Genomic DNA, 15,000 nt, shown 5'->3' with positions numbered 1-15,000 from the left:
AAACCCTCTTCAGGTATACTCCAGGTATGACATACAGAAAAATATTGACATTCTTCGAAGAGAGTGAGTTAAGCGTTCTAAACTGTCCTGGAAACTCTACTGACCTCAACACAGTTAAAAATCTGCAGACAATAACTAAACACAGGCTCGTGAAGCAAGACTGTTAAACTTTGGAGAAGCTAATTGGTGTTGTTATTAGCACTCACGAAATCGTAATGAGATGATTGCAAACAAACCATACCACGGGTGGGGATAGAACCCGCGATCAGAGAGTCAAAACTCCAGACCGTCGCGTTAGCCACTGGGCCAGCTAGCCACGCTAGCTGGAGATTCGTCTGTAAAAACTTGCATTTGTGGTCACAGTGGTGCCTATGCTAACCTTCCTATGATGTATAAATATACCTAATTGGATGAATCTTATTGTGGCCAGCTGGCCCAGTGGCTAGAGCGTCGGTCTGGAGTTTTGAGACTCTCTGATAGCGAGTTCTAGCCCCACCCGTGGTATGGGTTGTTATTAGGGCCTGGTACCACCACGAAGAACTTGACCAAATGTGCTCAACACTGGTAGATTCTATGCCGCAGCTTGTAGCAGTGCTTATAAAAGCAAAAGGTAGTCTTATCTCTTATCAAATCAATTATCTGTCATATCATTGTTGTGTATTTTTCAAATCATTAATTGTCCAAATAAATGTCTTTTGTTATTCCAGTCCCAATTAATATGCAACTGTTGTATATGGTAGGGATGGTAGACAAATATCATCAGGTGGATAGATGGGAAATGAGGTGGATAGATGGGAAATGAGGTGGATAGATGGGAAATGAGGTGGATAAATGAGAAATGGGGTGGATAGATGGGAAATGAGGTGGATAGATGGGAAATGAGGTGGATAGATGGGAAATGAGGTGGATAGATGGGAAATGAGGTGGATAGATGGGAAATGAGGTGGATAAATGAGAAATGAGGTGGATAGATGGGAAATGAGGTGGATAGATGGGAAATAAGGTGGATAGATGGGAAATGAGGTGGATAAATGAGAAATGAGGTGGATAGATGGGAAATGAGGTGGATAGATGGGAAATGAGGTGGATAGATGGGAAATGAGGTGGATAAATGAGAAATGGGGTGGATAGATGGGAAATGAGGTGGATAGATGGGAAATGAGGTGGATAGATGGGAAATGAGGTGGATAGATGGGAAATGATGTGTATAAATGAGAAATGAGGTGGATAGATGGGAAATGAGGTGGATAGATGGGAAATGAGGTGGATAGATGGGAAATGAGGTGGATAAATGAGAAATGAGGTGAATAGATGGGAAATGAGGTGGATAGATGGGAAATGAGGTGGATAGATGGGAAATGAGGTGGATAAATGAGAAATGAGGTGAATAGATGGGAAATGAGGTGGATAGATGGGAAATGAGGTGGATAGATGGGAAATGAGGTGGATAGATGGGAAATGAGGTGGATAGATGGGAAATGAGGTGGATAGATGGGAAATGAGGTGGATAGATAAGAAATGAGGTGGATAAATGAGAAATGAGGAGGATAGATGGGAAATGAGGTGGATAGATGGGAAATGAGGTGGATAGATGGGAAATGAGGTGGATAGATGGGAAATGAGGTGGATAGATGGGAAATGAGGTGGATAGATGAGAAATGAGGTGGATAGATGAGACATAAGGAGGATGAGTAAAGGGTACAACGTCAACTTACCTGTAAGAAAGATGAGAATAATACTGAGAGTGAGGCAGCCTGAGATTCCCCTGCCATCCCTCACTGATGGCACGCCCATTTTCCTGGGCGTGGGTATCTTGGTGAGACTGGTTTATGTCGGATTTAACCTTGGTTTATTGTGGTTTCACTGGTTCAACTCTTAGTGTATTCTGGTTTGAGTCCGGTCTAGGCCTGGTTTAACTTGTATTTTCTGGTTTATCTCCAGTCAAGGCCTGGTTTAACTAGTATTTTCTGGTTTAACTCTAGTCTAAGCCTGGTTTAAGTAGTGTATTCTGGTTTTAAATTCAATCTAGGTAGGCCTGGTTTAATATATTCTGGTTTAACTCCAGTCTAGGCCTGATTTAACTAGTGTACTCTGGTTTAACTCGGTTTAAAGAGCACGTAAACCATACTCGACCATTTGTCTCCCACAAGATCAACTAAACCCCTTAAAACAAGAGTCAAACACGTGCAAGACAAGAATGTAACACGTAGACACGTCTCGAGCCAACGACCCGTTTTCTTTGTTTCTTGGACAAAAAAAAAATCAAGGAGAGACTCGCGATTTTTTTCTGTAATTTTTTCCCTTGGTAGAATCTTTTGTTTCTTTCGTTGATAATTTTGCACTGTAGTCACTGTGGTCACTGATTTTTTTAGCTGTCGTCACTGTGATAACTCGCTTCACTGTTGTCACTGTGGCTTATTTTTTCACTGTTTTCACTGTAGCAGCGTTATTTTTGTTATTTTCACTGTTACCACTGTGACAGTGATATTTTCACTGTTGTCACTTATTGTTATTCTACACTGTTGTCACTGTGACTTATTTTTTCACTGTTGTCACCGTGACTTATTTTTTCACTGTTGTCACCGTGACAGAGTTATTTTCACTGTTATTACTATTATTATTTTTTTCACTGTTTTCACTGCTGTGGAGAGACAGATCATTCAGTTATACATTTATTTAGACGTTAGACATTCATAGTTGTTCATTATCTATAATTACCGTAATTATACCGTACTGTGTCTTAAGTGTGGTTGTGGGGGTCGAACTCTGGCTCCTGGCCTCGCCTCGTAATTCCTTGTGTGGCAGTTATCATTGGCGTTCTTTTAAGCTCAGCTCCTGGCTCCACCTCTTGAGATATTCGCTAAATCATGGATACCTTCCATACCTGTTCTTACAGCTGTGTATGTAATCTGAAATCCACCACTCTCATCCAGGTTATGAAACATATTAATCCTGAGGTTTTTAATCTTGATGTTTCTAATCCTGTTCTTTCTAACCCTGATTTTTCTAATCCTGAGTTTTCTAACCCTGATGTTTCTAATCCTGAGTTTTCTAACCCTGATGTTTCTAATCTTGATGTTTCTAATCCTGATCTTTCTAATCTTGATGTTTCTAATCCTGATCTTTCTAATCCTGATCTTTCTAATCCTGAGTTTTCTAACCCTGATCTTTCTAATCTTGATGTTTCTAATCCTGATCTTTCTAATCCTGATCTTTCTAATCCTGATCTTTCTAATCCTGATCTTTCTAATCCTGATCTTTCTAATCCTGATCTTTCTAATCCTGATCTTTCTAATCCTGATCTTTCTAATCCTTATCTTTCTAATCCTGTTCTTTCTAATCCTGATCTTTCTAATCCTGATCTTTCTAATCCTGTTCTTTCTAATCCTGATCTTTCAAATCCTGTTCTTTCTAATCCTGATCTTTCTAATTCAGATCTTTCTAATCCTGATCTTTCTAATCGTGATCTTTCTAATCCTGATCTTTCTAATCCTGTTATTTCTAATCCTGATCTTTCTAATCCTGATCTTTCTAATCCTGATGTTTCTAATCCTGATCTTTCTAATCCTGATCTTTCTAATCCTGTTTTTTCTAATCCTGATCTTTCTAATCCTGATCTTTCTAATCCTGTTCTTTCTAATCCTGATCTTTCTAATCCTGTTCTTTCTAATCCTGTTCTTTCTAATCCTGATCTTTCTAATCCTGTTCTTTCTAATCGTGATCTTTCTAATTCTGATCTTTCTAATCCTGATCTTTCTAATCCTGATCTTTCTAATCGTGATCTTTCTAATCGTGATCTTTCTAATCCTGATCTTTCTAATCCTGTTCTTTCTAATCGTGATCTTTCTAATCCTGATCTTTCTAATCCTGATCTTTCTAATCCTGATCTTTCTAATCCTGATCTTTCTAATCCTGTTCTTTCTAATCCTGATCTTTCTAATCCTGATCTTTCTAATCCTGTTCTTTCTAATCCTGATCTTTCTAATCCTGATCTTTCTAATCATGATCTTTCTAATCGTGATCGTTTTAATCGTGATCTTTCTAATCGTGATCTTTCTAATCGTGATCTTTCTAATCCTGATCTTTCTAATCCTGATCTTTCTAATCCTGATCTTTCTAATCCTGATCTTTCTAATCCTGATCTTTCTAATCCTGATCTTTCTAATCCTGATCTTTCTAATCCTGATCTTTCTAATCCTGATCTTTCTAATCCTGATCTAATTTCTCAAATCCTGTTCTTTCTAATCCTGATCTTTCTAATTCAGATCTTTCTAATCCTCGTTCTTTCTAATCCTGTGATCTTTCTAATCCTGATCTGATGTTTCTAATCCTGTTCTTTCTAATCCTGTTCTTTCTAATCCTGATCTTTCTAATCCTGATCTTTCTAATCCTGATCTTTCTAATCCTGATCTTTCTAATCCTGAGCTCTCTAATCCTGATCTTTCTAATCCTGTTCTTTCTAATCCTGACCTTTCTAATCCTGTTCTTTCTAATCCTGATCTTTCTAATCCTGTTCTTTCTAATCCTGATCTTTCTAATCCTGTTCTTTCTAATCCTGATCTTTCTAATCCTGATCTTTCTAATCATGATCTTTCTAATCCTGTTCTTTCTAATCGTGATCTTTCTAATCCTGTTCTTTCTAATCCTGATCTTTCTAATCCTGTTCTTTCTAATCCTGATCTTTCTAATCCTGATCTTTCTAATCATGATCTTTCTAATCGTGATCTTTTTAATCGTGATCTTTCTAAACCTGATCTTTCTAATCGTGATCTTTCTAATCCTGATCTTTCTAATCCTGATCTTTCTAATCCTGATCTTTCTAATCCTGATCTTTCTAATCCTGATCTTTCTAATCCTGATCTTTCTAATCCTGATCTTTCTAATCCTGATCTTTCTAATCCTGATCTTTCTAATCCTGTTCTTTCTAATCCTGTTCTTTCTAATCCTGTTCTTTCTAATCCTGATCTTTCTAATCCTGATCTTTCTAATCCTGATCTTTCTAATCCTGATCTTTCTAATCCTGAGCTCTCTAATCCTGATCTTTCTAATCCTGTTCTTTCTAATCCTGACCTTTCTAATCTTGTTCTTTCTAATCCTGATCTTTCTAATCTTGATCTTTCTAATCCTGTTCTTTCTAATCGTGATCTTTCTAATCCTGATCTTTCTAATCCTGATCTTTCTAATCCTGATCTTTCTAATCATGATCTTTCTAATCCTGTTCTTTCTAATCCTGATCTTTCTAATCCTGATCTTTCTAATCCTGATCTTTCTAATCGTGATCTTTCTAATCGTGATCTTTCTAATCCTGATCTTTCTAATCCTGTTCTTTCTAATCCTGATCTTTCTAATCCTGTTCTTTCTAATCCTGATCTTTCTAATCCTGTTCTTTCTAATCCTGATCTTTCTAATCCTGATCTTTCTAATCCTGATCTTTCTAATCCTGTTCTTTCTAATCCTGATCTTTCTAATCCTGATCTTTCTAATCCTGATCTTTCTAATCCTGATCTTTCTAATCCTGATCTTTCTAATCCTGTTCTTTCTAATCGTGATCTTTCTAATCCTGATCTTTCTAATCCTGTTCTTTCTAATCGTGATCTTTCTAATCCTGATATTTCTAATCCTGATCTTTCTAATTCTGATCCTTCTAATCCTGATCTTTCTAATCCTGATCTTTCTAATCCTGATCTTTCTAATTCTGTTCTTTCTAATCCTGATCTTTCTAATCCTGATCTTTCTAATCATGATCTTTCTAATCGTGATCTTTTTAATCGTGATCTTTCTAATCCTGATCTTTCTAATCCTGTTCTTTCTAATCGTGATCTTTCTAATCCTTATCTTTCTAATCCTGATCTTTCTAATCCTGTTCTTTCTAATCCTGATATTTCTAATCGTGATCTTTCTAATCGTGATCTTTCTAATCGTGATCTTTCTAATCCTGTTCTTTCTAATCCTGATCTTTCTAATCGTGATCTTTCTAATCGTGATCTTTCTAATCGTGATCTTTCTAATCCTGATCTTTCTAATCGTGATCTTTCTAATCCTGATATTTCTAATCGTGATCTTTCTAATCGTGATCTTTCTAATCGTGATCTTTCTAATCCTGATCTTTCTAATCCTGTTCTTTCTAATCGTGATCTTTCTAATCCTGATCTTTCTAATCCTGTTCTTTCTAATCCTGATCTTTCTAATCCTGATCTTTCTAATCCTGATCTTTCTAATCCTGATCTTTCTAATCCTGTTCTTTCTAATCCTGTTCTTTCTAATCCTGATCTTTCTAATCCTGTTCTTTCTAATCCTGATCTTTCTAATGCTGTTCTTTCTAATCCTGATCTTTCTAATCCTGATCTTTCTAATCCTGTTCTTTCTAATCCTGATCTTTCTAATTCTGTTCTTTCTAATCCTGATCTTTCTAATCCTGTTCTTTCTAATCCTGATCTTTCTAATCGTGATCTTTCTAATCGTGATCTTTCTAATCGTGATCTTTCTAATCCTGTTCTTTCTAATCCTGATCTTTCTAATCCTGATCTTTCTAATCCTGATCTTTCTAATCGTGATCTTTCTAATCGTGATATTTCTAATCGTGATCTTTCTAATCCTGATATTTCTAATCGTGATCTTTCTAATCGTGATCTTTCTAATCGTGATCTTTCTAATCCTGATCTTTCTAATCGTGATCTTTCTAATCCTGATCTTTCTAATCGTGATCTTTCTAATCCTGATCTTTCTAATCCTGATCATCCTGGTCTTAATCGCTGTTACGTTCATCTACACTTGCTTGCAGACGCTGTTTTCGTTGTATCTACGATGTGAGCATCGTAGATACAGCGGAATGTAAGATTTGATTGGACACACACACACACACACACACACACACACACACACACACACACACACACACACACACACACACACACACACACACACACACACACACACACACACACACACACACACACACACACACACACACACACACACACACACACACACACACACACACACTAGAGAGTGATGTAATGAAGGTAAGTACCATACATAGCTTTAGAAAGAGGTATGATAAAAGCTCATGGAGCAGGGAGACCAGTGAAGAGGCTGGGCCCAGGAGCTGTGAATTTGACCCCTGCAATCACAGCTAGGTGAGTACACACACACACTTTTAAGAGCGTTTTATTTTAGCGTAAAAATGCTGGTATATTGAGAGAAAGTTGACCAGTAGTCTTGGTATTGATGGCTGCTGGTGTGGCAGACACCTGCCTCTGTCACCCTGAAAATACACAACAATATTATTAGCGCCTTGTAAAATATTCTTGAGTATATATATATATATATATATATATATATATATATATATATATATATATATATATATATATATATATATATATGTATATATATATATCAACAAGTCGGTCGTCTCCCACCTAGGCAGGGTGACCCAAAAAGAAAATCCCCAAAACTAAAATACTGGTAACCTTGCCAGGAGTCGAACCTGGTATCTTCTGACCGTAGCCAGGTGTGATATATATATATACATATATATATATATATATATTATATATATATATATATATATATATATATATATATATATATATATATATATATATATATATATATATATATATATATATATATATATATATATATATATATGCAATACGGTCGCAGAGAGGCGATGTTAAGAATGCAAGACAAGTTACGGGGGTTGTAAATTTGTTGCACGAGGCACGAGCCAGGTTATGGACCGGTGTTTGCATGTTACATGGACTGTGCTAAAAGTCACTCTGAATATAGAATACTTAACTTAAATGATCTGTATATGTTGCATTTTTAACGTGAAGCAATATCTACACTTGTCTGGTATTTTGTGTTGCTTTAAGACCGTGATCCGTCACGTTACAGGCTCGATCCAACGGCTGAGAATGTACCTGAGAACACAACCAGCAACACAGATTATACGTGCATGGGGCTGTGTTGCACTGCAACACTGGTGGATTAGTGGTCACCCTGCAGCCACACTACCAGTCACTCTTTCGGCTGCTACCAGATACCATCATCAGTGCATCGGTCTTCTTTATAGATATTTATTTTTTTATTAAAATTTTAGAGGGATTTCGGAGGTGGTTTGTAATTTTTTTAATATGTTGTTGTTGGGTAGATAATAGATCAGAAGCTATTATTAAGATTCATAGATTGTGGGATAGATGACAAGAACTCAAGACGTGGAAATATTTAACACACACACACACACACACACACACACACACACACACACACACACACACACACACACACACACACACACACACAGAGGCGTTATCAACAGATTTCTTACGGTCATTAAGTCTTTTATTTTGTGTGTCCCCGGGATGACCCCTGGTGTCACCTCTGGTCACTTTGTTATCTCTGGGTCACCTGCTTATCTTCCCTCCTTCCTACCCTCCCTCTCTCCATCCTTATGTTCCTCCCTCACTCCAAGCTTGCGTCCCTTCTCTCTCTCTCTCTCTCTCTCTCTCCCTCTCTCTCTCTCTCTCTCTCTCTCTCTCTCTCTCTCTCTCTCTCTCTCTCTCTCTCTCTCTCTCTCTCTCTCTCTCTCTCTCTCTCTCTCCCTCCCTCCCTGTATTTCTTTCATTGTTTTCTTAGTCTTTTGTTCCCACATTTCTCGTTTCACTTTTTAATAAGTTGTCCACCACCACAACAACAATAATAATAATAATAATAATAATAATAATAATAATAATAATAATAATAATAATAATAATAATAATAATAATAATAATAATAATAACAGCAATAATAATAATAATAATAATTGCAATAATTTTAATAATAATTTCTCAAAACATCACTCATTTTTCTTTTTTCTTTTTTTAACTCTCTTTCTCTCCTCCCTCTCTCTCCCCTCCCTCTCTCTCCCCTCCCTCTCTCTCTCCCCTCCCTCTCTCTCTCTCCCCTCCCTCTATCTCCCCTCCCTCTCTCTCCCCTCTATCTTTCACTACTCCGTTCCTCCACTTCCCCTCCCCCTTCTCTCCCCTCCTCTCTCCTCTCTCTTTCACTACTCCATTCCTCCATTTCCCCTCCCCCCTCTCCCCCCCCTCTCTCCCCTCCTCTCTCTCCCCTCCCTCTCTCTTGCCTCAATTTTTCACTACTCCATTCCTCCATTTCCCCTCCCAGTCTCTCCCCTCCATCTCTCTCCCCTCCCCTCTCTCCCCTCCATCTCTCCCCTCCCCCTCTCTCCCCTCCCCCTCTCTCCCCTCCCTCTCTCTCCCTCGTACCTTCGCTGGATTACCTGCAAACAATGGGACTGAGGGGACTGGGAGGACTGAGGGGACTGGTGAGGGGACTGGTAGATATTATGACTACAGAGATAGCTGCTGCTGCTGCTCAATTGACAGTGTGGTCAGGTTTACCTCTTGTGTCTAGTTACACCAGCCTATTGTGTCTGGCTGTCTCCATATGTCTCATTGTGTCTCTCCTCCTCTCCAGGATTGTCTCTCTCTCATTGTGTCTCTCCTCCTCTCCAGGATTGTCTCTCTCTCATTGTGTCTCTCCTCCTCTCCAGGTTTGTCTCTCTCTCATTGTGTCTCTCCTCCTCTCCAGGATTGTCTCTCTCTCATTGTGTCTCTCCTCCTCTCCAGGATTGTCTCTCTCTCATTGTGTCTCTCCTCCTCTCCAGGATTGTCTCTCTCTCATTGTGTCTCTCCTCCTCTCCAGGATTGTCTCTCATTGTGTCTCTCCTCCTCTCCAGGATTGTCTCTCATGTTCTCTCTTTCTTTCTCTTTTTCATTTATTTATGCATATATCTGTGTGTCTCTGTATCTATCCATTTGTCTATCATTATCTCCTTCTCACATTCCCCTTACCTCCCCCTCCTCCAAACCCCCTCCCTCCACTGGTCTCCCTCCCCTCTCCCCCCTCCCCGACTAACTTACCTATGCATGTGTCTATCTATCATCTAATATTGTTCTCCCCTCCTCCTCCTCCAACCCCCCTCCCCTCACTCTCTCCCCCTCCCCTCCTCCACGGGTGAAGGAAGGGGGGGGAGAGAGGGGAAGGGGGTCAGATCTAAGTGACTTTTACAGCACTACAAAAGCGAGTCAGAATGTATTAAAAAGTTTGGACTAACTCAGGTTCGGGCACAACATAGCCCCTAAATGCCAGCAGATAATTAACTTAAGGTAGTTGAGTCATTAGTGGGAGGGGGGAGAGGGAGGGGGACGCGTTGGGGGAAGGGGAGGTGGGGGAGGTTCCGCCTGTATATATTTATATATATATATATATATATATATATATATATATATATATATATATATATATATATATATATATATTTTTTTTTTTTTTTTTAATAAGGAAAAGAAATTGGATAGAGGAGCAGCGTGCTGCTACGCTGTTCTGTGTGATGGAACACCACAGTGAAGCACAGACTAGCCTGTGCTTCACTGTGGTGTTCCATCATATAGGATGCTTCACTGTGGTGTTCCATCATATAGGATGCTACACTGTGGTGTTCCATCATATAGGATGCTTCACTGTGGTGTTCCATCACATAGGATGCTACACTGTGGTGTTCCATCATATAGGATGCTTCACTGTGGTGTTCCATCACATAGGATGCTTCACTGTGGTGTTCCATCACATAGGATGCTTCACTGTGGTGTTCCATCACATAGGATGCTACACTGTGGTGTTCCATCACATAGGATGCTACACTGTGGTGTTCCATCACATAGGATGCTTCACTGTGGTGTTCCATCACATAGGATGCTACACTGTGGTGTTCCATCACATAGGATGCTACACTGGTGTTCCATCACATAGGATGCTACACTGTGGTGTTCCATCACATAGGATGTTTCACTGTGGTGTTCCATCACATAGGATGCTACACTGTGGTGTTCCATCACATAGGATGTTTCACTGTGGTGTTCCATCACATACGATGCTACACTGTGGTGTTCCATCACATAGGATACTACACTGTGGTGTTCCATCACATAGGATGCTTCGCTGTGGTGTTCCATCACATAGGATGCTTCACTGTGGTGTTCCATCACATAGGATGCTTTACTGTGGTGCTCCATCACATAGGATAGTTTATTGTGGTGTTCCATCACATAGGATGCTTCACTGTGGTGTTCCATCACATAGGATGCTACACTGTGGTGTTCCATCACATAGGATAGTTTATTGTGGTGTTCCATCACATAAGATGGTTCACTGTGGTGTTCCATCACATAGGATGCTACACTGTGGTGTTCCATCACATAGGATGCTTCACTGTGGTGTTCCATCACATAGGATGCTACACTGTGGTGTTCCATCACATAGGATGCAACACTGTGGTGTTCCATCACATAGGATGCTTCACTGTGGTGTTCCATCACATAGGATGCTACACTGTGGTGTTCCATCATATAGGATGCTACACTGTGGTGTTCCATCACATAGGATGTTTCACTGTGGTGTTTCATCACATAGGATGCTACACTATGGTGTTCCATCACATAGGATGTTTCACTGTGGTGTTCCATCACATAGGATGCTACACTGTGGTGTTCCATCACATAGGATGCTTCACTGTGGTGTTCCATCACATAGGATGCTACACTGTGGTGTTCCATCACATAGGATGTTTCACTGTGGTGTTCCATCACATAGGATGCTACACTGTGGTGTTCCATCACATAGGATGCTACACTGTGGTGTTCCATCACATAAGATGGTTCACTGTGGTGTTCCATCACATAGGATGCTTCACTGTGGTGTTCCATCACATAGGATGCTACACTGTGGTGTTCCATCACATAGGATGCTACACTGTGATGTTCCATCACATAGGATGCTACACTGTGGTGTTCCATCACATAGGATGCTACACTGTGGTGTTCCATCACATAGGATGCTACACTGTGGTGTTCCATCACATAGGATGTTTCACTGTGGTGTTCCATCACATAGGATGCTACACTGTGGTGTTCCATCACATAGGATGTTTCACTGTGGTGTTCCATCACATAGGATGCTACACTGTGGTGTTCCATCACATAGGATGCTACACTGTGGTGTTCCATCACATAGGATGCTTCACTGTGGTGTTCCATCACATAGGATGCTTCACTGTGGTGTTCCATCACATAGGATGCTTCACTGTGGTGTTCCATCACATAGGATGCTACACTGTGGTGTTCCATCACATAGAATGCTACACTGTGGTGTTCCATCACATAGGATAGTTTATTGTGGTGTTCCATCACATAGGATGGTTTACTGTGGTGTTCAATCACATAGGATAGTTTATTGTGGTGTTCCATCACATAGGGTGGTTTACTGTGGTGTTTCATCACATAGGATGGTTTACTGTGGTGTTCCACCACATAGGATGGTTTATTGTGTTGTTCCATCACATAGGATGGTTTACTGTGGTGTTCCATCACATAGGATGGTTCACTGTGGTGTTCCATCACATAGGATGCTTCACTGTGGTGTTCCATCACATAGGCTGCTTCACTGTGGTGTTCCATCACATAGGATAGTTTATTGTGGTGTTCCATCACATAGGATGGTTTACTGTGGTGTTCCATCACATAGGCTGCTTCACTGTGGTGTTCCATCACATAGGATAGTTTATTGTGGTGTTCCATCACATAGGATGGTTTACTGTGGTGTTCCATCACATAGGCTGCTTCACTGTGGTGTTCCATCACATAGGATAGTTTATTGTGGTGTTCCATCACATAGGATGGTTTACTGTGGTGTTCAATCACATAGGATAGTTTATTGTGGTGTTCCATCACATAGGGTGGTTTACTGTGGTGTTTCATCACATAGGATGGTTTACTGTGGTGTTCCACCACATAGGATGGTTTATTGTGTTGTTCCATCACATAGGATGGTTTACTGTGGTGTTCCATCACATAGGATGGTTTACTGTGGTGTTCCATCACATAGGATGGTTTACTGTGGTGTTCCATCACATAGGATGGTTTACTGTGGTGTTCCATCACATAGGCTGCTTCACTGTGGTGTTCCATCACACAGGATGATTCACTGTCATATTCTATCTCTCTGTCTCTGTCTGTCTGTCTGTCTGTCTGTCTGTCTGTCTCTCTCTCTCTCTCTCTCTCTCTCTCTCTCTCTGAGTAAGCAAGGCACGCTCGCTTCCTCCTCCTCCTCCTCCTCCTCCTCCTCGGATCATGGGCCCCTCTCTCCTCTTTTACTAAAATTTGGTGAGTGTCACGCCCAGGCACTTGTCCGTGACCACCACCACGACCTGCAGTGTACCGTGGCACTGTAATTACTGTGTGGTGGTGGTTGTGGTGGTGGTGCTGGTAGTGGTGGTGGTTGTTGTAGTGGTTGTGGTGGTGGTGCAGATAGTGGTGGTTGTTATTGTAGTGGTTGTGGTGGTGGTGCTGGTAGTGGTGGTGGCTGTGGTAATGGTGGTGGTGCTGTTAGTGGTGGTGGTTGTGGTAGTGGTTGTTGTGGTGGTGGTAGGGGTTGTGCTACTGGCTGTTGTGGTAGTGGTAGTGGTGGTGCTAGTGGCTGTGGTGGTGGTGGTGGTGGTGGTGGTGGTGGTGGTGGTATTGGTGCTGGTAGTGGTGGTGGTTGTGGTAGTGGTTGTGGTGGTGGTGCTCGTAGTGGTGGTGGTTGTGGTAGTGGTTGTGGTGGTGGTTGTGGTGGTGCTAGTTGTGGTGGTGGTTGTTTTACTGGTGGTTGTGGTAGTGGTTGTTGTGGTGGTGGTGGTATTGGTGCTGGTAGTGGTTGTGGTTGTGGTAGTGGTTGTGGTGCTGGTAGTGATAGTGGTTGTGGCGGTGGTGTTGGTAGTGGTGGTCGTGCTGGTAGTGGTGGTTGTGCTGGTAGTAGTGGTCGTGCTGGTAGTGTTTGTGATAGTGGTTGTGATGGTGGTGTTGGTGCTAGTAGTGGTGGTGGTAGTGATACACTGGCTACACTACAGGCTTGTAGCTGTGGTAGTAGTGGTAGCAAGTCACTTCTACACTACTGGCTGGTAGTGGTGGTAGTAGTGGTAGTCAGACACTTGCTACACAACAGACTGGTAGCGGTGGTAGGAGTGGTAATCAGACACTTGCTACCCCACAGGCTGGTAGTGGTGGTAGTAGTGATAGTCAGACACTTGCTACACAACAGACTAGTAGTGGTGGTAGGAGTAGTAATCAGACACTTGCTACCCCACAGGCTGGTAGTGGTGGTAGTAGTGGTAGTCAGACACTTCCTACACCAAAGGCTGGTAGTGACGGTAGTAGTGGTAGTCATACACTTGCTGCACTGCAGGCTGGTAGTAGTAGTGGTAGTTCTGGTAGTAGTGATAGTAGTGGTGGTAGTAGTGGTAGTAGTAGTGGTAGTTCTGGTAGTAGTGGTAGCAGTGGTAGTAGTGGTAGCAGTGGTGGTGGTAGTAGTGGTGATAATAGTGGTAGTAGTGGTGGTAGTAGTAGTAGTAGTAGTGGTGGTGGTAGTTGTAGCAGTGGTGGTAGTAGTGGTAGCAGTGGTGGTAGTAGTGATAGTAGTAGTGGTGGTAGTATTAGTAGTGGTAGTGGTAGTAGAAGTAGTAGTAGTGGTAGCAGTGGTGTAGTAGTGGTAGTAGTAGTGGTAGTAGTAGTGGTAGTAGTAGTAGTAGTGGTAGCAGTGGTGTAGTAGTGGTAGTAGTAGTGGTAGTAGTGGTAGCAGTGGTGTAGTAGTGGTAGTAGTAGTGGTAGTAGTAGTGGTAGTAGTAGTAGTAGTGGTAGCAGTGGTGTAGTAGTGGTAGAAGTGGTGTAGTAGTGGTAGCAGTCGTGTAGTAGTGGTAGTAGTAGTAGTGGTAGCAGTCGTGTAGTAGTGGTAGTAGTAGTAGTAGTGGTGGTAGCAGTGGTGTAGTAGTGGTAGTAGTGGTGTAGTAGTGGTAGCAGTGGTGTAGTACTGGTAGTAGTGGTGTAGTAGTGGTAGCAGTGGTGTAGTAGTGGTAGTAGTGGTGTAGTAGTGGTAGTAGTGGTAGCAGTGGTGTAGTAG

The 15,000-nt window shown here is 41.1% G+C and overlaps 1 protein-coding gene across 1 annotated transcript in view; it reads right to left on the bottom strand.

The window, feature by feature from the left end:
• The window catches only part of LOC128686943 (lachesin), a 107,214-nt gene extending 104,579 nt beyond the window's left edge, over positions 1-2,635 (bottom strand). Inside the window, exon 1 of the mRNA XM_070082633.1 lies at positions 1,716-2,635. Within this exon, the coding sequence (XP_069938734.1) occupies positions 1,716-1,794 (79 nt within the window). The 5' untranslated portion in view covers positions 1,795-2,635. The remainder of the gene's footprint in view (positions 1-1,715) is intronic.
• Positions 2,636-15,000: the final 12,365 nt, after the last annotated feature.

Source organism: Cherax quadricarinatus, chromosome 7 (assembly GCF_038502225.1).
Source record: "Cherax quadricarinatus isolate ZL_2023a chromosome 7, ASM3850222v1, whole genome shotgun sequence".
Lineage (NCBI taxonomy): Eukaryota > Metazoa > Arthropoda > Malacostraca > Decapoda > Parastacidae > Cherax > Cherax quadricarinatus.
The sequence above is the reverse complement of the archived record's forward strand: the minus strand, read 5'-3'. Positions and strand labels throughout refer to the sequence as shown.